The 23006-nt window shown below is 44.4% G+C and overlaps 1 protein-coding gene across 1 annotated transcript; it reads left to right on the forward strand.

Moving 5' to 3' along the window:
• The first annotated feature begins 240 nt into the window (after positions 1-240).
• LOC101171537 (fer-1-like protein 6) lies at positions 241-22984 on the forward strand. The gene is made up of 46 exons (XM_023950800.1): positions 241-571; positions 2721-2806; positions 3004-3106; positions 4262-4316; positions 4627-4758; positions 4834-4896; positions 4982-5060; positions 5138-5294; positions 5374-5560; positions 6054-6155; positions 6234-6324; positions 6402-6519; positions 6585-6801; positions 9742-9844; positions 9923-10148; positions 10251-10371; positions 11744-11844; positions 12073-12175; positions 13026-13145; positions 13220-13372; positions 13442-13607; positions 13680-13804; positions 13887-14021; positions 14089-14238; positions 14327-14434; positions 14519-14581; positions 14653-14751; positions 15846-16071; positions 16373-16491; positions 16567-16686; positions 16754-16799; positions 17787-17831; positions 18058-18149; positions 18226-18354; positions 18427-18558; positions 18625-18752; positions 18815-18985; positions 19061-19215; positions 19301-19443; positions 19516-19604; positions 19673-19771; positions 21322-21442; positions 21510-21630; positions 21700-21857; positions 22597-22697; positions 22771-22984. Exons 1-46 carry the CDS (start codon positions 555-557, stop codon positions 22949-22951), a joined length of 5556 nt encoding a protein of 1851 aa, XP_023806568.1. The 5' UTR covers positions 241-554; the 3' UTR covers positions 22952-22984.
• The last annotated feature ends 22 nt before the right edge of the window (positions 22985-23006 follow it).

Here is a 23006-nt window from a genome sequence, read left to right on the forward strand (position 1 = left end):
ATGAAGGGATTGTGTTTAGAAATACTTTAGTTTTTCACATTTTTATGCAATCTTTTTGTTCAACCCATGGACTAAAAGCTGAAAGTCTGCACTTCAATGGCATCTGAGTTATTTACAGTTCACTGTAGTAATGTACAGAAACTAAATTAGAAAGAATGTGTCTCTGTCCAAATATTTACGGTCCTGACTGTAAATATATGTATGTGCATATACCTATATATTTATACATATGTCACTTTTTCTTTGAGGTTTTTCTGTTTAGTTTGTTTTTCTTTTGCAGACTTTATTGAACCACTGTCTCCTGCTTTAGTGGTGTTAACTGTCAGCAGCCCTCAGTCTGCTGGTGGATCCTCCTCAGTGTTTACACGGGGCTGGGTTGTTGACTCTGCCACCGTGTGTGTGCATCCTGGTCACAAGGCCACCAGTCTGCACGCACACACATAAACACACTCGGTTATGACTATTTCATTCTTGAGGCTTCTGCACTGATGCTCATAACTGTCGTTACTATGACTTAAGCTGCACACGAGATCCGGCTGCTGAAAGTGACGACGATGGACCCCAAACCGAGGTAAGGACCCCGCAGCACCTCATAGGCCCCACCCCTTTATTTTAATCTGCATTCTAATGATTGTGTTTCTCTGTCAACAATTTACTGAGCAAAAAAAAAGAAAGAAAAAAAACAAAATGGGCAATAAACCCTAAGAATTTTAATTATTCCCTTACTGAATGTTCTCCCTATGAGAACCTTTGCTGCCCCACCAAAGCCACAAACACAATCTTTTAGAAACAGCTCAAACTTCTACTGATAAACACGGAGGTGGAGTTGTGATGATGTGGGCTATGGAGTCACTAAGTGGACAAAATTACCTTTAGAGATATGTTTGCAGATACAAACTGCTGAATCAGGGAAAAGTCGGCAATGCTTTCCTGTGTTTCTCTTTTGGTTATATTTCTATGTTTCTGTTATTTATATGCATTCATTACCTCTGGCTTTACATGAAGAATTTGTGAGAAAGGTCTGAAACTCTATAGATATTAGAGAGCTGAAAGAGAAGAGAAGCTGGAGAACAGGTTTAGTTTGATGAAGGGAAGTTCCCTCCACCAAAACTACAACTGTCCAAACATCAAGAGTTCCTTGGAGTACATCTAGAAGAGTTGAAGGCCGGAAGAGAAAACAGGAGGGATCCTCTGGATTTGTGACTCCCAGCAGCAAGAAGAAGTTTTGGTTAAAGAATCCTTAGAACAGTTTTGAAATAAATCTTCCTTTGAACTTGCTGCTCTGGTTTTCAATCTAAAACCTCTTAGACAAAGTAGGAAACACACCAGATCATTTCCAGAAAATCCTCAGATTTATGGCAGCTGGATTTGGAGACCAACCGAGGATCATAAAGACATTAAGTGAACTTAATGTTTGATTGCAGATCTTAACCTTTAACGATGTTCAGCCCAGCTTTTAAAATGTCTGATTTTATTACCTGGAATTTGTACTTGGCAGCAAAGGAAAGAAAACTGTGAGATTAGATAAAAGTTAAAATTTTTGACATTAGGTTCCTTTTAATGCAGCTGTTTGGTTGAAATTTGATTCAGTAAAAATTTCCTGGAGTTTTGGGGAAAATAAGGATTTAGAGTAGGTGTTTATGTAACTCTGAATCGATTTACTGTATGAGTTTGATCCAATGTGACAGAGATTTTTAACCTGATGAAGCTGGTCGGTGAGCGAGGTCTGTGCCTCTCATGTCTGTAGAAGACTTTGGCTTCAGTCGTTGCAGAATTGATTGGTTTATTTTACATTGAAGAACTTTTGGCTCAAACTTCAGTTTAGGATCAGAATCAGCGTCTCAGCCGGATTTGAATCCAGATTTAACCCTTGTGCTATCTTAGATGACCCCCCCCCTTACATTGACGTGTTCTCCCTACCATGACAAAGGTGGATAAAGGTGGAAAGATTTCATGTAATCCATGGACACCAGTGAAGATCACAAATCATTGAAGAAAAAAGGTTCAGAGCACTGTCTAGTGGGTCTAGATGACCCAACTCCCAATGTTAAAGTGGCTAGGAAAGCACAAGGGTTAAATCAGAGGAAGAGCTTCTGCTGAGTTTGGATTCTTGTTCTGCTACAGAACTTAAATGCTATTTATTTGTTTGCTTCTTATTGTAAGAATAACTAAGTTAATACAACTAACCATCACACTCCCACCATCTTGTTTGACCATTGCTTTCAGAAAGTTCCTCTTCCGTCTCTTTCAGAATACTTGTCCACAGCAGGGAACTCTCCCATGCGTCCATTTTAGTCCAAAAGTCTCTTTCTGACTATTGAACCATGACCTCTGACCTTAACTGTGGGGCCTGCATGTCTTTCCATGTTCTTCCGCTTCTCCCGGATGAGTCCTTGTTGGGTTCTTGGACTCATTTCTGTTGGTCAGCCGCTCCAGCTCAGCTTCACCACTTTTCCGGGTTTTCCATGCATGGATGATGGATCTCCCTGTGGATCTCAGGAGAAGCAAAGCAGCAGAAACATCTTTGTTACCATTTAGTTTCATTTACCACCTTTTAGATGATGTGAAGTGGAAGAATGACAGGGGAATGTTTCCCCATCCAAGGAAAAACTTTTGTTTTGGTTTTATTTACTGCTTTGATGATTTTTGAAGAAAGTTTTTACTAACGCGACAAAGAAAACATTCTTAAGGAAATTTTGTCCTTGTTTCCCCGCGAGCAGAAAGGGGAAGAAGAAGCTGTTTGGCCTGAAGAAGAAGAAGAAGGAGGCCGATGCAGACCTGGTGCTGGTAAACGAAGGAGCAGTGGGTGAGGCCTGCAGATACGTCTGTCAGTGCGCGCTGTGTTTACAGTGGAGGAGGGACGCTTGTCGTTTCTGCTGGTGGACGAGCCTTCGTCAAACAGACATGACAATATGAGGGTTAACTGTCCGGAACGGACCTGGAAAGGTCCTGGAAAACCAAAACGCTCGTTTCTGCACAAAGTCACTTCTGTCTGTCTTTCAGAAAATGCGGGGAAGGATCCGCCGGACGGGTCTGTGCTGCGGCCGGAAGAAAACGCTGAGGAGCAACCGCCAGTCAGAACCAGAACAATCCCAAACAATAAAAGGTAGAAAACCCTCATTCCGGGTTCTACACGAAATACATCACACAGCTCAAAGCGTGAAAACAAGCAAAAACCAGATGTGTGTTGTTGTGAATCAGTCAAGCCCCTCCCTGCTTGTCCAGTGTGAACAGCCCTGCAGCAGGACTTTTCTTAGTACTTACCTGGTTTTGATTTGGACCTTACCAGACTTGTATTGCCTTCCAGTCCACAGAGAATTCTGTTCATCAGGTTTTGTTGTCTTATGGGCCAAAGTGGTACAATAAAAACCCACTGCTGTGAAAACGGATGTCTTGGTGTTTTTAACATATTCTAGAGGAATTTCTCATGATGGAGGACTTAAGTAAAGAACAGTAGTTTAAAGTTTCATTTCTGAGTATTTCTATATTTAAATTGTGAATAAGGAGCAGGTGAAAAAATGCTGTTTGGATGTAGCAGTGACGCAAGTGTTAGTCGGTGGGCTACTATCCCATGCATCCACCTGCGGACAAATAGATCCAGAAACGTCTTTGTTTTCCTCAACTGAGCTGGAATCTGACTTAAAAAACGTAGAACGAGTAGCTCTGGTATTTTGTTGCACCGCTAATGTTAGCTTTGGGTTGTGAGGGGCACTAAGCTAGTGGGAGAGCATGTAAACAGATGGATGATGGGAAATTGGCCAACAGTACCGTCCACAACTCATAGTGAATTTCTGCTGAACTCCTGCCGCTCTGCAGAAACTACGTTTTAGAAAAAGAAGCAGGCTTTTTAAAATTTAGGCAAAAACAACATAATCATGATTAAAAGATGATCAGAGTGAGACTCTCAGGCTTTGTTTCAGACTGTGGAGGCCTTTAAACTGAAGTTTTTGGAAATAAACATGTTAATATTTCATTAAAATGTTTTTTTTCTCTTGATTTTTTAAGCATTTCATTTAAACTGAGTTTTTTTTTTTAATTTTCTATCTAACTTCATTTTAATCTGTGCAGATTAACCTTTAACCCATTCTTGCCATATTTCACTAATTTGAAACGGAACCTTAAATCCAGAACTGTTTCAGTCTCACCTTGAACAAAAAAAATCATTAAACAATTTTCTTTTTTTTATATAATTGGAAATAAATCGGACATTAAACACTTTTCTGAATGCTTTTCAGTGATCTGTACTGTCAAACGTCCACAGGGCAAAGCTGAACACTCACATCCAGGACAGTGAGGGGAAGCCCCAGAGCTTCCAGGTAATCCTTCATCCATCCATCCATCCATCCATCCATCCATCCATCCATCCATCCATCCATCCATCCATCCATCCATCCATCCATCCATCCACCCACCCACCCACCCATCCATCCATCCATCCATCAAGTGATGTACTAAACACTGAGGGTGATGCTCAGGAATGTTTAAAGACACATAGATACTTTTTTGTCTATTTAACTTTGATGGCCAACGATCTACCGCCACATCCTTCGCGATTGACATAATGACCTCCCCGCTCTAGAGGATGACTAGATCAGGCTTCGCTTGAACTTTTTCATGTATCTGTAGATCGCCATCAACATCACAGAAGCCAGACAGCTGGTGGGGGAGAACATCGACCCCAGTGTGGTGATTGAGATCGGAGACGAGAAGAAGCAAACGTCGGTCAAAGAAGGAACCAATGCTCCCTTTTATAATGAGGTAAGTCAGGATATCTGCTGGTTTGATGCCTGGAGGCTCTTCCAGAAGTCCATCAACTCCTGCTTCCTCCTTCAGTACTTCCTCTTCGACTTCTTCGCTCATAAGGAGATCTTCTTCGACAAAGTCATCAAGCTGTCGGTTTGTTCCTGTTCTCTTTTAGCACAAATGTTCTGCTTGTAAGGAAAAAGGTTTCTGCCTCACCTCCTCTGCCTGCCTGTTCCAGGTGGTCCACTCAAAGATGCTGAGGACTTCCTGTGTTGGTTCCTTCAAGCTTGACGTGTGGACCGTCTACAAGCAGCCAGGTCTTTCCTCAGCCCCGTCAAAGCTGCAGACCCTGAGGAGCTCTGCCTGAGCTGATTTTTCCGTCTTCCTCTCCAAGGCCATCAGTTCATCAATAAGTGGGCGATGCTCACCAACCCCGGGGATGTCAGCACTGGGGTCAAAGGTTACATCAAGTGCGACATCAGTGTCTCTGCGAAGGGGGAAAGCACGAAGCCCGGGTCCAAAGCAAGTGACGCAGAGGAGCAGATTGACAAGTAGGATTTCTGCGGGAAAACTGAGGGTCTTGTTGACGAGAATCGCTTCTGACCATTAAGGGTTCATTGTCGTCCTAAGGAACCTGCTGATTCCAGAGGGGTTTCCTTCAGAGCGACCGCTGGCTCGGTTTTGCGTGAGGGTGTACCGAGCCGAGGGACTCCCCCGGAACAACTCCAGCATCATGGCCAATGTTACCAAGGCCTTCATCGGAGACAACACTGCGCTCATAGACCCATATGTTGTGGTCAGCTTCTTCAAACAAGTGGTACGAAGAAACTGGTAGAAGTTTTGGATAAAGATGTCCTGGATCCGTTTTAGGTCAAACCGTTCAACATGAATCGACTATGAATCGGATCGGCAACCACAAATTATGAAATTAATAGACTCGGGTCTCATACAGGCTACAGTCAGTGTTGACTCTAGATCCTCATTTCCTGTTTGCCCACTTTCATATTTATCCAAAACAAAAACGGCTTCAGTTCAAACCTGAAGGATTTGTTGACTTCAGTCACTGTTAAAGCTTTTGTTGCTCTGAGAGAATTCTGCTTGTGTGTTTTTTAGCTTCTTAGTGTAGCTACAACTCCAAAACGCTATTTTCTGGAGCTGAGATGAAATAATAAAGAAGCTAAAGAGCTTAATTTCTGCCAGGTCGACTCTTAAGTATTTTATTACATGTCGACATTGCAGCCACTTGAAAGCCAACCTGAAACCAGCTCCTTCCAGCATCTTCTGAGGACTCTGTGGTTTGTGGGTTTCAGGGCCGCACGTCCACTCAGAGGTCCACAGCTGACCCAGTGTGGAATGAGCAGATATTTTTCATCGAGATGTTTCCACCTCTGTGCCAGAGACTGAAGATCCAGGTCAGATCCTTTGGGAAGTGCTCCTGCGGTGTTGTGGTTTGACTGAATCAGCAGATGGTTCTGACTCCCGTCCTGCAGGTCTGGGATGAAGGGAGCATGAGTGATGTCGCCATAGGAACTCATTACTTTGACCTGAGACGCATCTCCAATGAGCAGGATGGAGACAAAGGTGTGTTTGGAGGGGGTCGACCCAGATCTAAAAGAACAACGGACTGGACCTTCTATCGACCTTCTTTCTGCTTTCAGGCTTTTTACCAACATTCGGACCTGCTTGGATCAACCTGTACGGCTCCGCGAGGAACTTCTCCCTGGGTGACGATACAGGAGAGCTGAACGAGGGGATCGGAGAGGGTGTTTCCTACAGGTGACCTGTCTTCAGACATTCATGAAGGACCTATTTGCTGCGGCTGACCAGGACTTTGGTTCTAGAGGTCGGGTCCACTTGGAGCTGGTGGTTGAAATCCTGTCAGGTGGCCCGACAGAGTCCAAACTCGGCGGCATCATGAAAGCCATGAAAGACCCCAAAGGAGGTAAAGCGGGAGGGAAAGATGGGAAGACTCCTGCAGGAGGAGGAGGAGCAGCAGGAGCAGCGGATGAGTCCAAAACTGCAGCAGCCGAGGTTCTGCCCGTGGAACCGCCGCCTGAAGTATGAAGAAACTGTTCTTTGATTTTTAAGTCTGCGAACCGTTTTAGATCTACGTTGTAGAAACATTGTAGAGTAGAACGTTGTCTCTCCTGAACCAAATTAAGTGTCACCAAAAATGAAAAAGTTCTGATGTGAAGAAACGCATTGATGATCAGAGCAGTGGGTTCTGTGACGAAAGCTTTCTATCGCTACGATCCAACCAGATCCATTTGTCTGAGGAGAGTTAGTGAAATCTGGAATGAATCTGTGCCTCAGAGGAAGAACCAAAGAGATCTTAAAGTTCTTTTAATCACAACTTGACCTTTGGTGCAGATGCAGTGGAGCATGGCTTGGAAATTTGCTTAAAGCCTCAGGCTGTGTTCAGGCCGCACACCTTTGGTTCGCTTAAAGCAGGGGTCGGCAACCTGAACCTCTTAAATAGCCATTTGGATCAGTTTCCCACTGAGATGAAGGCACAGGGAGCCACTACACTAGATGTGTTAGAAAAAATGTTTTTGTCGATACATCGTGATAGTTCATTTGACAATACTTGTATTTATTTAAAGTGCTGTCAGGATATTTATTTATTTTAATTATTTTTATTCTTTATAAGCGTGATGTTTCCTTTGAGCTTTTGTCCTTTTTCCACAACCTTGAATAGACTTTTCTGTCTGTCAAACACCAGAGTTAAGATGATGGAACCAAATTCACTTTGATGCCGACCCCTTTCAATTTTTTTTTTCTTTAAATCAAGTAAACCCAATAAATTATATTAATTTCATGGATGACTGTTAGGAAGCAGTTGTTAGTTTATAGCGGGTCTGGAATCACAAGCGGTGAGTCTAAGCCCCGCGTGCAACCCCCCCCCCCCCCCCCCAGCGTGTTCTACACGGACAGCTCAGCATACGGTCATCGTAGCAGCAAGGTGACAGGACAGTAGGGGCGTCCTAACACAAATTTAATTAATTTTACACGGAGATGGGTGGTTTTAGTCTGGGGGGGGGGCTTTTTTAGGGGGCGCTCAAGTGTCCCCTACGAGATCGCCACTGACTGTCTTTCCAGAAAAACTTTCCATCCCATAACAGACTCTGGTCGGCGTTCATGATACATTCATGATACGTTCATAAACATGATAGTTATTTTACTGAACCACAGAGAGCCGCAGCACAGGGACGAAAGAGCCGCATGCGGCTCCGGAGCCGCTGGTTGCCGACCCTGGGGGGAGGCGTGTGACACCCACATTGGAAGGCTCACCTGTCCAGTCAATGGAACATATGTGTTCATCTTCCTCTCTGGCTTAAAGTGAACCAGAGGTCGTTTTTCCTTAATAATCTGGGACAAATGTTCAGTCTGAATACACCCAAGCGGACCCCGGTCCGTGACCAGGAACCACTATCAGACCCATCTTTGGAGGTGGTCTCGGTTTGTTTTCTGCCTCAAAATTACTAGAAATTATTTGAAATAAATCAAAGGATTTCTTCTTGTCTTCTTTCTCTTTGGGCTTTTCCCATCAGGGGTCACCACAGCGAATCATCCTTTTCCACCTCACTCTATCATGAACATCTTCTACCCTAACATTAGCCAACTTCATGTCCTCTGTTAAGACATCCATATATCTCCTCTTTGGCCGTCCTCTTGCCCTCCTGCCAGGCAGCTCCATCTCCAACATCCTTCTACCAATATATCCACTATCCCTCCTCTGAACATGTCCAAACCATCTCAGTCTGGCTTCTCTGACTTTGTCGCTAACACAGACAACATGAGCCGTCCCTCTGATGTACTCGTTCCTTATCCTGTCTAACCTGGTCACTCCTAAGGAGAACCTCAACATCTTCATCTCTGCTACCTCCATCTCAGCCTCTTGTCTCTGTCTCACTGCTACCGTCTCTAACCCATAGAGCAGAGCTGGTCTCACCACTGTCTTGTACACCTTTCCTTTGAGTCTTGTTGACACTCTTCTGTCACACAACACTCCTGACACTTTCCTCCACCCGCTCCAACCTGCCTGCACTCGCCTCTTCACCTCTTTTCCACACTCCCCATCACACTGAACTGTTGACCCCAAGTACTTAAACTCCTGCACCTTCTTCACCTCAGCCCCCTGTAACCTAACGCTTCTACCTTGATCCCTCTCGTTCAGACACATGTATTCTGTCTTACTACGACTGACCTTCATGCCTCTTCTTTCCAGAGCAAACCTCCACCTCTCTAGCTGTTCCTCCACCTGCTCTCTACTCTCACTGCAAATTACAATGTCATCCGCAAACATCATTGTCCAGGGAGATTCCTGTCTTACCTCGTCTGTCAGCCTGTCCATCAGCATAGCAAACAAAAAGGGACTCAAAGCTGATCCTTGGTGTAGTCCCACCTCCACCTTGAACTCCTCTGTCTGACCTACAGCACATCTCACCACCGTCATACTTCTCTCATACATGTCCTGAACTACTCTGACATACTTCTCTGCCACTCCAGACGACCTCATACAGTACCACAGCTCCTCCCTCGGCCTCCTGTCATACGCCTTCTCTAAATCTACGAACACACAATGCAGCTCCTTCTGACCTTCTCTGTACTTTTCCATCAACATTCTCAAAGCAAAAATGGCATCAGTTGTGCTCTTACGGGGCATGAAACCATACTGCTGCTCACAAAGGAAATTAAATTGCTGAATTGTTTTTTTCTGATCGAATCTTAAACAGATTCTCCTACTTTATAATCATTTTATTTTTCTAGCCTGTACCAAAAACTGGACTATTTTTTTCCTTTGCTGCAGTTTTTTTATAAATACAAACAATTAAACCTGATGTTTTTCCTAAATTGTGCTTTTTTTTTTAAATCTTCATGTGACATTTGTCTACATTTTCAGTAGAAACCTTTCCTCAATGCAGGGATGTTTGAGCTGCAGGTGAACCATCTAAAGAGTTTTAATGTTCTCCATGATGCTCTGGATGTTTTCTGCAGAGCTCAGATGAGGAAAGCTTCCTACTGTTTGGCGCTTTGTTGGAAGCCACTATGATTGACAGGAAGATCGGAGACAAGCCCATCACTTTTGAGTTCTCTCTGGGTGAGTCGGGGTTGTTCCGTTAACCCAAATGCCCCCCTACACCTGGTGATGCCCAACGACAGCTGGTTTGTCCTTCAGGTAACTATGGAAACGTCCTGGAGCAGGCCGCTCCCAGTCCAGCCGTCACTCTACGGAGAAGAGGGCTGGACTTTCTGGACGCCGGCGACACGCTCATGCCCCCCTCTATGAGTTCCTCCCCCAGCTGCCCCTCCTCACCCCTCCTACCCAGAGAGTCCGCCAGCCCCGGCCTGAGCTCCAAGTCCACCACGCCTCCAGAGCGGCCCAGCATTGTCGACGGAAACAAGTTCAGTCACTTTGTGTCTTTGTGTCGCTTCTTCTCCATCCTGACTAATAAACATTTCTGTGATTTTCTTCCAGCATAAAGTGTGTTTCTGGTTACTTTCAGGTACTACATGTATCTGCCTCTGGAGCAGCAGAAGCCGTGTGTTCATGTTGTGAGCTGCTGGGAGGACAAAACCTACCGACTGCACAACTCCAACATGCTGGAAAACATGGCTGTTCTGTTTGTATGAAACAACACACACAACACACACAACGCCTTCTGCTGACCTCAGAACCGTCTGGAAAAGACAGAAATAACAAATGTAGATCATACTTTTGTGTTACAGCGTGATAAAAGAGGAAAAGCACAAAAAAACAACTAAATCACTGCATTAAATTTAAATATTTACATTTATAAATGTTAGATTTAATCGTCCTCTTAGGACACTGTAAAAGAAAAAACAAACAATTATATGAGAAAAAGGGAAAAAACTTTGAGTAAAAAGTCAACATTTTACTGGAAAAAAGTTTAACACAAATATACACAATTATACACAATGATTCAACTATTACAAAGAATAAAGTCAGACATTTATTCTTCAAAAAGCCATAATTTTCCAGGGAAACAATAAAATTAAATAAAATGTTTAGCTTTTTAAATGTTTCAGCAGAGACAATCAAACATTATCTCTTTTATTTATGTTTACAGACGATGAAGAGAAATCAGACGGACGTCGCTGAGCTCAAGAACTCAATCTGCTTCATTCTTTTTGTTAATGTACAACTTATATATATTTCATAGAATTAGACAGTTTTTCAAAAAAGCTTGACTTTCACTTTATTCTAATGTTTTTATTGATGGTGGCCTGGATACTCCCTCGTATTCTCCCCTGTTTTAAAGTAGATCAATAAAGAGTAACAAAGATGTTCATTTCTGTGCTGAAAACAATTTCCATAATTGTTCAATTAACATTAATTACAAAATATTTTCTGAACTTAAATTAATGTTAAAAATAAACCCTAAATTTTTAATATTTTCAGCCTAAAATATTAAATGAGCTGAACAAAATGAAAGAATAATAGTCAAAAATGTGAATCTACGCGAGTATCTGGTTAAGAAAAATGAACCAACAAAAAATTAAAGCTTTATTGGTCTAAAAGTGTTTAAAAAAAAAAACATTTTGAAGGTGCATCTGTTCATTTGACAGTCTCAACCATACAAGTAAATAAGCAGTAGAAAGTTAGAGATGCTAAATGCTGCAAAAATAAAAATCATAAAAATCCATGTAACTGAAGATATGCAACAAAAAAAAGAGTGAAAAAAACTTCAGTGGAGCAAAACAAAAATACTTAAATATAACATTTAAAAAGGAATTTAATACATTAACAGAAAAAAACAATATTGAAACTGCAATGATACAAAAGTTGAAATGTTTCCTGAAAGCTGCCGTCAGGTTGAGTGTCGTCGATGTCGGTGGAGCAGTTTTTACTTTTCTTTTTAAACTTCTCACCGAAATTCCTAAAACCCCAGAAACAAGGGCCGCAGGGTTTGTGGGTCCATCCTGTAAACATCAGGTTCTGGTTTGGAAAACCCTGTTGGTGCTTTTATTTTTTCAGGAGGAAGGCGTTTCCATGGCGAAGCAGGCCCACAAAAAGTCTGACGTGGCGGCGGGGTCCATCCTCCGAACGGCGCTCACAGATTTCTGCTGGGATGCCAGGTCCTGATGGGAACTTTTTACACTCACAGGAGACATTTGGATGAAATTTTATTTGAGATTTCAGATTTAAGAAAAGTCTTTACAAATGAATGGCTAAAGTTCTGTGCAGTTTCCTCAAGACTGACATGTGATGAACGGATGCCTTCCTACATGATGGCTTGATTTAGTGAGATTTTGGGCTGATTGTTGTCAGACCTCTGAGACAGACGAAGGTTTCTGCTTCTGCAGGAGTTTCATCGCTTTGGCAGAAGCCAAACTGAAGGCGGAGATGAAGTCCAGCAACCTGACGCAGCTGGACAAGAAACGTTTGACCTTATGCAAACAGGAACTGGTGAGCGTTTCCTCTGACAAGATCCATCTCTTTTTTTTATATTTTTTTTGTATGTATTTTTTAATTTCTTAGTGTTGTGTTTATTAACTCAGTGGCTGAATAAGTGAATTTTCCTTTGAAGAATGAATGAATTATTGATTTGATCTAATCTTCATTTAAAGCAAAAAACACTTTGAATGAAATTACACTAAATTGCACAATTTAACATTTAAATAAGCTACATTATTACGTCTCTAATGCTCTAAAAACGGCATAACCGTACAGCTAGTTTTGGAATAAATGAACATTTCTTCTGTGGGTTGAGATTCTCTGGACTGAACCGAGTAGTTTTGTGGAATTAAATAAGGATTACTTCTTGTTTTTATCAGCAAAAATACTTTAAACTGACTGGAGAAAATGTCCTTAAAACGAGTCAAAAAGGTTTTTCCTTGTTATAAATAAAAAAATCCGCCTATAGAATTAGTGGAGTTCGTCTTAGTAAGATTTCTTCAAATAAGTTGTGTGGTTTTGCTCTTTTAAGACAAAATTTAGTCGTGAAATCGGCTACAAAACACTCATATTAGGTGTATTGTAAGTAGCTGCATTTACATCCTTGCTCAAACATTTTCTCCCCAAAATTTTTATCTTTTAAGTTTTGACAAGGTTGTCAAAATCGTGTGAACATTGTGAGTCCAAGAAACGATTTTCATTCCAGATTTGATTTAAATTAAGTCGTTCGATTGAATGGATTCAACAAAACGTGTCGCTGAATTTGACTAAAGAGTTAGTTTTGTTTAATATCAAATGTAAAACAATGTTTGTTGAGTTTTCGCTCCCAGGACGGCGACGTCACATCCTGCGTGTTTTACAGGAGAGCATGATTGGAGAAGCGGAGTCCCTGGAGGACAGGAGGAGAAAGGCTGTGGGGATGAAAGAGAAGCTGCAGGACGCCACCAAACTGACACAGAAATTACGTTTCCTGGTCGAGGAGGTGAGAAATCCCACTAAAGACAGGTTTGGAAATGCATCTGTCTGCTGAGAACGCCTCCTCTCTGCTCGCTGCAGCCCCAGCACACGGTCCCAGACTTGTTTGTGTGGTTGCTAAGCAACAACAAGCGCGTGGCGTACGCCCGCGTTCGAACCCGGGACCTGCTGTTCTCCAGCAACCGAGAGGCGCGGGGAATCCTCTGCGGCAAGATCCTGACTCTGTTTCTGAAGGTGAGCGAGGAGATCCGAGCGCCTCCTGTGAGGAGGAGCCTTCTGCTGGATGTGCGTTTGTGTGCGCAGCCTCCGGGGAAACGCACCGCGGGGTTGATGGTTCAAGCCAAGCTGGATGTGTTCCTCTGGTTCGGCTCCTGTTCGGACTCCGCCCACGTGCTGGACGACCTGCCTGCGGGGTTCGGACCAGCCTCGGCGGAGGATAGCGGCCTGCCGTCGTACCTGGCGTGCACAGGTGAGGGGAAGCCGGCTGCTGCTTCCGGTCACTTTGTCGTTTGAGTTAAACGGAGTTTCTCTGTTCCTCCAGAGAAACACGCCTTTCAGCTGAGGTGTCACATGTACCAGGCCCGGGGTCTGATCGCCGCAGACAACACGGGTCTGTCTGACCCTTTCGCCCGGGTCACGTTCCTCTCCAACAGTCAAACCACCAACGTAAAGTTTCGTTCTGTGCAAAGCTCGGGGCAGACCTGCTGCCGCTCCGCTCCGCTCAGGTTCTGGTTCTGTCTCCGTCCAGATCATCAACCAGACCCTCAGTCCCACATGGAACCAGTGTTTGCTGATGAGCAACCTGCAGCTGAACGGCGCCCTGCAGCTGGTCAAGGAGGAGCCGCCGCGCGTCGTCATCGAGGTTTACGACGACGATGCTCTGGTGAGGTCCTTCTTCCGGCGCCTGCCGCCCCGCGGACCCCTCTGACTCCTCCTCCTCCCGTCTGCAGGGGAAGGCGGAGTATCTGGGGTCCACCGTGGTGGTTCCTGAGGTCCAGCTGTCCTCAGAGCCGTACTCTCCTCCCACCCTGCAGTACAGCCCTCTGCACTGCGGCAGCCTGTCAGGAGGAGACCTGCTGGCTGCTTTCGAGCTGCTGCAGGTCAGTTTTTTAGAAACCTAGCACTTCCTGTCTGAATAAACGCAAAGGATGGCAGCAGAGAGCAATGACTCCGATCCAAACCGTGCAGATCCCCGAGTCGGGACAGCAGAACGTTCCGGCTTTAGAGGAGAGGGAAGGAGGCGTCTTCCCGGTTCCTGCCAACATCAGACCCGTCCTCAGCACCTACAGGCTGGAGGTTTGCCGCCTTCTATAACCTTTAAGTTTCATTTGAAAGCTTTTTGTGTTGTGTTGGTCTGTGAAACGTCCTTCCATCCATCAGGTGTTGTTTTGGGGTCTGAGGGAGCTGAAGAAGGTCCAGCTCCTGTCGGTGGATCGTCCACAGGTACAGAAACGTCGCCTGAAACCACCTCCGTTTTCCTGGAAGCATAGGAACACCTGCGCCTCTTCCCTCAGGTGTTCATCGAGTGCTCGGGGAAAACGCTGCGATCTTCTGTCATCCAGAAATACAAGTCCAACCCAAACTTTACCACGCTGGTGGACGCCATGGAGCTGGTGAGGAAAGCAGAAATCACCAACAAACACGGAAAAAGACTTTAAAGACGACTGATTATTTTTGATGGTCATTTGAAGTTTTAGCATAGAAACTATAAATAGATTGTAGAATAAAATTTAAGTAAAAGATCCAAAAGTTGTTTTTGTTGTTGATTTTAGTTTTTTTCTTTTTTTTAGCTCAGCAGCTAACAGTCTTTGAGTTTTGTTTTGTTTTTGTTTTAAAGCAACACGTGCACGTGACAAATTCATAAACACTGCTTTTGGTTGTGTCTCCATAGCAACCATTTTAGTTTTGTGTCACCTGGGGGTGACGGACAGATCAATGGAACTGTTAGGCGAATCAGCAAAAGTAACCTTTTCTCTGTGTTAACCGCGCCCACATTCTTTAAATAGTCATATAGTTTCGTTCCGCTTGAGCCAACAGTTCATCGGTTCAAATTCCTCAATAATCCAAAAAAAAAGTAATCTGGGAACGCCACGTTTGCGAGCTCCCAAAACCAAATTGCTAAATTCTACATTTCTAATTCACGCCCTTTTGGAGACAATAGATCGAAAACCATCGGAGACGTTTAAATTTGTAGGCGGGTCTAAAGGAGACTTTTTTATTTAATTTTTTGAAAATTCAAGATGGCTGCCTCTTACCAAGGTCAAAGGTCAGCGAATCTTTGTGGAGTCTGTGAAATTTGTAGGGTTTGCTTCAACATAATAAACATCATCAATGGAAAAATGGTCAAATTTTGCACTTCGCCACAAAATACCTTCTAACTTTAGGTTCTGTGACCATCCCATAATAATAAAAAAACACGTGTTTCGTTAGAAGATTTTGAAATAGCTATCCCAATGAAAGTGTTGGCCCCATGGTTTTGATGGTTTCTCCCGCTGTGATGTCATCATTCTTAGGGGGCGGGGTCACTCACTATGTCAAAAATACGTTTTCACCAGGTCATAGAAATTTTGGCGAGTTTTTGAGGATTTGGCTAATTTTTTTGCTGATAGGTAAGAAAGAAGAATTGCGAAAACCAATGTGTTGTTTTTTTTTTGTTTACGTCCTGGTTTTTCCCCTCCGGACCGACACCAACTCCTCTGCTCTGCAGGAGCTGCCGGAGAAGGAGCACCTTCATCCTCCTCTCAGCATCACGGTCGTCGACTGGCGAGCTTTCGGCCGCAGCACTCTGGTTGGAAACCACATCATCAACAACCTGAAAGCCTTCAAATACACTCCGCCCCCAGCCGCCCCTCCCTCTGTGAAGACGCAGCAGCCGCCTGAGGTCCCACCGGAGCCCGGACCCAGCTCCATGCCGGAACCACTTCACCGTGAGGGTTCGTGGTCAAACTGCTTCATTTAGGCCAGATTACAGAAAATCCTTTCTACAGTAAAAACAACAAAAACACAATGGTACGGTCCACTTTTGTGACGTCCCTTGACGTGGGCGCACGAGCCTCAAGGGCCAAGATGCAGCCGCTCCTCTCTACGAACCCAGACAACCCAAAAATCCACATGATCCCCCCCATACGGGGGTCATGTGACCAACGCTTTAGGTTGAAAAGGACCCATTTTGTTGTAATTTTCCTCTGGATGATGTAATGAAAGATCAAACAAACTTTGTCTCTTCTCCTTCAGGACCGTCCGAGTTTGATGGAGAAACCAGCTCGATCGCGACGTTAACCAACCAGGATTTTCTGGTCACCGTGGAGGGGGAAGCTCCGCCCCCACCGCCGGAGGAGCCCATGAAGAAAAGGGTGACTCTTTACACTCAGCAGACCCCCCACACTCAGCACATCCCCGGTCTTCATGGGTGTCTGACTCGCTTTCAGGAAAGCGGCAGGAAGAGCGTCCATCGCTCCACCAAGCGGCGGAAACGGACCATCGCAGACGAATCTGCAGAGAACGTCATCGACTGGTGGTCCAAATACTACGCCTCCGTGGAGAAACAGGTAGTTCTGTGCTCACAAGGACCGGTTCTGACGCGGGACGATGAGCTCTTGTGTGTGTGTGTTTCAGGAGAAGAACAGGGACGACTCGCCTTTCCCGCACATCTTTGAGAAATGTAAGAGATGACTCCTCCCACTTTCATGACCATGTTTCTGCTGGAGGATTTATCCAACCTCCATGTTTATAAGAAGCAGAACAGAGTGGACACTGGCGCTTTAACATCAAATTGATTTTATGTCTAGTTATCCTAAGTTTGATACGTCATTGTATGAATGTATAACTGATGATGTAATGTGTTTGTGTATTATTCTTATTTGATTGCTTGAAATAAACCATTTCAAATCAAATCAAATCAAAATCACAGACCATCCCGACACACAGGTGAACGTAGAAAAGACAAACATGTCAAACACTAGAGCTAAAATCCATCTCCTTCGTTTAGTTCAAGATCCAGGAATATATTTGAACAGTTCAAACTCTATAGCCAAACATTTACATCTGATATTTTATTCTGTACTCTGTCGCTCCACTTGGCCTATTTTAAATCTTAACACGAATTCTATAAAAACTTCTGTAACTGTTAACTAATTAGTTAGTTAATTAAAAAGCTTAACGGCTTTTTCAGCAATTTAATTTGAAGGTGGCCCCTTTGATGTTGCCAGTGACTCCTCCCCCATGGCGTCGTTATAAACAGGAAGTACCTGCTAGGTCCAAGAAGCCAAAGTTCTTACCTATTGGCACTTCTGGCACCCTGCTTATATGTCACTACCAAATCCATGTCCCCAATGGGTCAAAGTTCAGGTGGTTTAACTTTCAACTCATGCGTAACGGCGGGAGTTTTGAACGCGGAAACACGAATTTATAGGCGTTTTTGTGGACTTTTGATTGGAAGTGGCTGCTTGAACACACGTTTCAGAGCCCGGTCTGAACATAGCATCTGACTTTTTGAGTCAGCTGGTAGGGACTAGGAGCAGAACAGATTATTGGTTTGCTGCCCTCATGTGGCGAAGAAGCGGTACTACAACAATACCATCACAGCCTGTCTGGAGGTGGTAATTGTGAGGTAAAAGCGTTGATGATTGACAGATGTTGTGCTTCACAGCTTCACCCTACTGCAGCTTGCTCAGCGATGGAGTCGACTCTCTGGGTAAGCACTGAGGCCCGCAGACGAGGTCCTGACCCGCCGGGTGGAGATCTTGTTTGGTCTTTCCCTAAACATCTGCGGACGGACTGGTTCTGGTTTCAGATGTTACAGATCTGGTCCCCTTTGTCTTCTGTACGATGTTTTTGATGAAGACCGTGTGATCCAGCCACACGCGTCTTCCTCTGTATGTTCAGTGAGTTTCTGAATAACGGTCTGGTTGGTCCATCAGTCAGCAGCCAGTCGGACGGAGACAAAAAAAAGCAGCAGAAAGGAAAAGTGGAGCCCAGGTCTGGTCTGAGCGCTAAACTGGCCACGCTTAAGGTATTTCCTCCCACGTGTGGGTCCGTCGTGGGCTCTGAAAATGAATCTGCGATAGTCGTATTTATTGTGGGTGCAGCTCTACAACAGGGAACTAGAGGCCGACTTCGGACAGTTTGACGACTGGGTGAACACGTACGAGCTGTTCCGCGGGAAGGCCAACGAGGAAGAGGGATCATCCGACGAGAGGTTTGTCGGGAAGTTTAAGGTGAGACCAGCTGGTCTGCATTGCCTCTTGGAGCTGTGACATTGTAAAACCCCTTCACGTACCGCTCCTCAGGCTCGGTTCTGCCTCTACAAGCTGGCGGAGGAGGAGTGGGGTGAAGGGTCAGACCCAGGGTTTTTCCGAGTTAGCCGAGGAATCCCGGCCAACAGTCCGGTCCAAGTCCTTATACGGGTCTACGTCGTGTCGGTGAGTGGGCTCAGCCTCCGGCCTCACTTCTTACCGACGTGATTTCATCCAATCTGCCGCTTGCAGGCATCGAACCTTCACCCGGCTGACCCGGACGGGAAGGCGGACCCTTACATAGTTCTCCGTCTCGGCAAAAATGAAATCAAAGACCGAGACAACTACATTCCTAAACAGCTGAACCCGGTTTTTGGAAGGTAAAGAACCGCCAAACGAAACGTTTGACGTTGACTTTGCCTGAAACTGACCCGTGTTGCAGATCTTTTGAGATGCAGGCCACGTTTCCTCAGGAGTCTCTGCTGTCGGTGGTGATCTACGACTTCGACCTGGTGGGAGGCGATGACCTGATCGGCGAGACTCGCATCGACCTGGAAAACCGCTTTTACAGCCGACACAGAGCCACCTGTGGACTCCCCACGGAGTACAGCCTGTAAGCTCGGACAGCTGAGGTTCTGCTCAGAGACCGTTGGAATGAACACCGGATGTTTGTGGTTCTGTCCGTCAGAGAGGGTTACAACGCCTGGAGGGACAGCCTGAAGCCCTCAGAGCTGCTGTCCAAGATGTGCAGGGAGAACGGGCTGGACGCTCCTCGCTTCAGTCCAGGAAAGATCTCTGTGGCGGACAAAGTCTTTCACGGCAAAACGCTCTACATGCATGAAGGTAAGGCAGACAGACGCTTTTGGGTCTGCGTTCATCTGGAACCGTCCGCAGATCTTCTGTAGAACCCGTCTGATGTTTGCTTCAGACCAGCCGGTGGAGTCCTACGAACACCTGTCTCTGAAGATTCTGCACCGCTGGTCGGAAATCCCAGCTGTGGGCTGCAAACTGGTACCCGAACACATCGAGACCAGAGTTCTGTACAACAAGGCCCGGCCCGGCATGGACCAGGTACTAAACCAAACGAGGCTCGGGTGCTGACCAGCAGGAGGACATCCTACAGAGAAACATGTTTGTGTGCAGGGTCAGGTCCAGATGTGGGTCGACATGTTCCCCATGGACCTGCCACATCCCGGACCTCCAGTCGACATTTCTCCACGAAAACCTAAAGGGTGAGACGCCGCTGTCCTTCAGAGCAGAACCTGTCAGCGCAGAACCCCACCAGAACCTTTCTGTCCAGGTACGAGCTGCGCATCATCATCTGGAACACGGAGGACGTGATCCTGGATGACAGCAACTTCCTGACGGGTCAGCAGTCCAGTGACATCTACGTCAAAGGGTACCGACTCATTCACATCACCACGCTCTGGGTGGATACTGGATTCTGATTGGCTGCAGGGTGTCCAATAAAAAGCGATCATTATGTAACCCTTGTGCTATCTTAGATGACCCCACCCTTACATTGACGTGTTCTCCTCTACCATGACAAAGGTGGATAAAGGTGGAAAGATTTCATGTAATCCATGGACACCAGTGAAGATCACAAATCATTGAAGAAAAAAGGTTCTCAGCACTGTCTAGTGGGTCTAGATGACCCAACTCCCAACAGTAAAGTGACAAGGGTTACATCAAACCTACATTGTCTTTGCTCTGTTGCAGCTGGTATATGAGGGCTAACTAGCAGAAGAAAGTGATTTATAATCTAAAAATCATTGACACAGGATCTTCTCTTAAAAAACAACAAGATTAAAGCATTAGTATGTAATTTCAGACGGTTGCTTCCACAAAGTCCCATTCGTTTTCAATAATGGACTCCTCTTCGGGCATTAATGAATAAAATAAATAAATAAATAAAAATAAAAAAAAATTGTAAATGATTAATCAATTATTGAAAATTGTCAAATTGATTGACTTTTAATTATATTACTTCACTCGTTTAAAAAAAATTGATAAGTTGATTCATGAATTTTTCCTAATGAAATATAATTTTGTGCATATTATTAACTTTTGATACTTGACCAAATTTTTCTATGAAAATTCCTGAAATAGTGTTTTGTCTATTTTATTGATACAGTATTATTTTTTAAAACATATCCATGACTTTTATAAGTAACATAATCTGCATATATTTTGGATACTTTATTGCCATGTTGATTTCTAAAAGTTATTTTTTACAAAATAATTTAAGTTTTCTTTGTCATGTGCTTTCTAGGAACCGGATATTGATAAATCTTGTAATAAAATGGTTACAGTAGAACAGGGTGGGATTATATAAGTTCGCTTCCTTCCACTCCCTTTCAAGCAATACATAATTTTAATTCTAATTATACTAAGTTTAATTAGTTATTGTATGAATGTCTAACTGATGATTGTATTGTTCTTGTGTATTATTCCTATTTGATTGCTTGAAATAAACCATTTCAAATCAAAACATAATCAAAAAAATGATTCCTTACATGGATCCTTTTTGGTTTAAATATGATTATATGTTTGTATATGTGATAAAATGTGTTTAATTTCATATCATGAGAAGCTGGTGATGACGTACAGCATAGCCCCACCCTTACAGAACATTGTGAAAATTAAACTCGAAACTTTAAAGTAATGTTCTTAAAAACGAATTTTCTGACATTTGCAGACAGATTTTTTTCAGATTTCAACACTTCTAGTCTGTAAACTTGTAAATGTTTTCCTCACATTTTAATCACTGTAGCATCATCCCGCTACCGTGGTTTCCAATGTTCAGCTGAGCTGTGGTTCCCAGCATGCCTCAGTGTTTTCCTAACTTGTTTCTTTTCTATTTTTCAAATTTCTGATTGACAATAGCTATTTTATCTGAAAACTACAATAAAGGTTCAAAGTAAAAGTAAAAACGTTGCTTCTCTGCAGTTGGCTGAAAGGTTTGGAGGACGACCGCCAGGAGACGGACGTTCACTACAACTCCCTGACCGGAGAAGGGAACTTCAACTGGCGCCTGGTGTTCCCCTTCAGCTACATGCCTGCAGAGAAGGTAAAGCTCTGGCAATGTCAGCTCGAGGAAAAGAGGATGGCAGAGTCAGCACATCCTCCTGTCACAGGTGGTGGTGGTGAGGAAGAGGGACAACATCTTCTCTCTGGATAAAACCGAGCAGAAGCTCCCCGCCATCCTCATCCTGCAGGTCTGGGACTTCGAGACGCTGTCTTCAGACGACTTCCTCGGTGAGTCCGTCGCCGCTTCTCTGCGTGAACCCCGGTTCCCGGGCTTCATGAGGCTGACGGTGTGAGCAGGAACGCTGGAGCTGGACCTCCACGGATTTCCTCCCGGGGCGAAAACGGCAAAGGCGTGCAAGGCGGAGATGCTGACGGGGAGGACGGAGAGAATCTCCATCTTTCAGCAGAAGAGAGCAAGAGGCTGGTGGCCTTTCAGCAAGTCTGGAGAGCTCACGGTACACAAACGCAAACACTTGATGGTCCTTAAATCTACTATTGTTTTATAGTTTTGGAGCTAAAAAAAACTTGTTTACATTTTTAAAAGTTTTACTAATTCTATTTGGCATTAAAAAAATGCTGCTGTTTTCCAGAACTTTTAACTGGGATGAATGATGACAGGTTGTAATGACATAATTTGCCACCAGAGGTCACTGTTGGTTTTAGGTTTTCTAAAGCCTGATCTGCCTTTTCCTCTGTGAGATACTGAGAGACTCAGACACAGAGATGGAAATGTGAACTTTACAGAGGAAGATGGAAGAAGCAAAGATCAGGAAAGGAGGAAGATGAGTGGAGAGGTCTTAAAAACATTCCTGTTGAGGAGAGGATGATGAGGAAAGACGAAGACTTCTGGTTCTGCTTTTTTTTTGTAACCCTTGTGCTAGCCTAGGAACTTTAACATTAGGAGTTGGGTCATCTAGACCCACTAGACAGTGCTCTGAACCTTTTTTCTTCAATGATTTGTGATCTTCACTGGTGTCCATGGATTACATGAAATCTTTCCACCTTTATCCACCTTTGTCATGGTAGGGAGAACACATCAATGTAAGGGTGGGGTCATCTAAGATAGCACAATAAACTAGAGCAGAATGACGCACTGTGGTGATTCCTAGAAAAAACAACCCAAAAATAAAATGTATGAACAATTGAACATTTATTAAACGTGGAACGTTTTCAGACAAACATGTTGATCCTCAGGGGAAGGTGGAGGCGGAGTTTCACCTGGTGACGGCTGAGGAAGCTGAGAAGAACCCAGTTGGCCGAGCGAGGAAAGAGCCGGAGCCGCTTCCAAAACCAAAGTAGGAAAAACCTCGTATTTGTTTTAGTCTTTCCTTGAGGCTGCTGTAAAAAGGCTTTTCTCCTGGCCTCCAGCCGTCCGGACACCTCCTTCTCCTGGTTCATGAACCCGTTCAAGTGTTTCTTCCACCTGGTGTGGCGGAACTACAAGAAGTACATCATCACGGCCCTCATCCTCTTCATCCTGGCGCTCTTCCTCGCTCTGCTCTTCTACACTCTGCCGGGAGCAATCTCCCAGAAGATGATAAACGGATGACGGAGCGGAGGAAACCAGACTCGGCTGGGAATCGCAGCGTGAAGAAGAATCAAAT

Source organism: Oryzias latipes, chromosome 21 (genome assembly GCF_002234675.1).
Source record: "Oryzias latipes chromosome 21, ASM223467v1".
Classification (NCBI taxonomy): Eukaryota; Metazoa; Chordata; class Actinopteri; order Beloniformes; family Adrianichthyidae; genus Oryzias; species Oryzias latipes.

What these genes read in the sequence shown, in the direction of transcription:
- LOC101171537 (XM_023950800.1), top strand. An exon ending in GCCAGAGACTGAAGATCCAG is followed by an intron (nt 6,156 to 6,233) that starts GTCAGATCCTTT and finishes CCCGTCCTGCAG; the next exon opens with GTCTGGGATGAAGGGAGCAT. An exon ending in TACGTTTCCTGGTCGAGGAG is followed by an intron (nt 13,146 to 13,219) that starts GTGAGAAATCCC and finishes TGCTCGCTGCAG; the next exon opens with CCCCAGCACACGGTCCCAGA.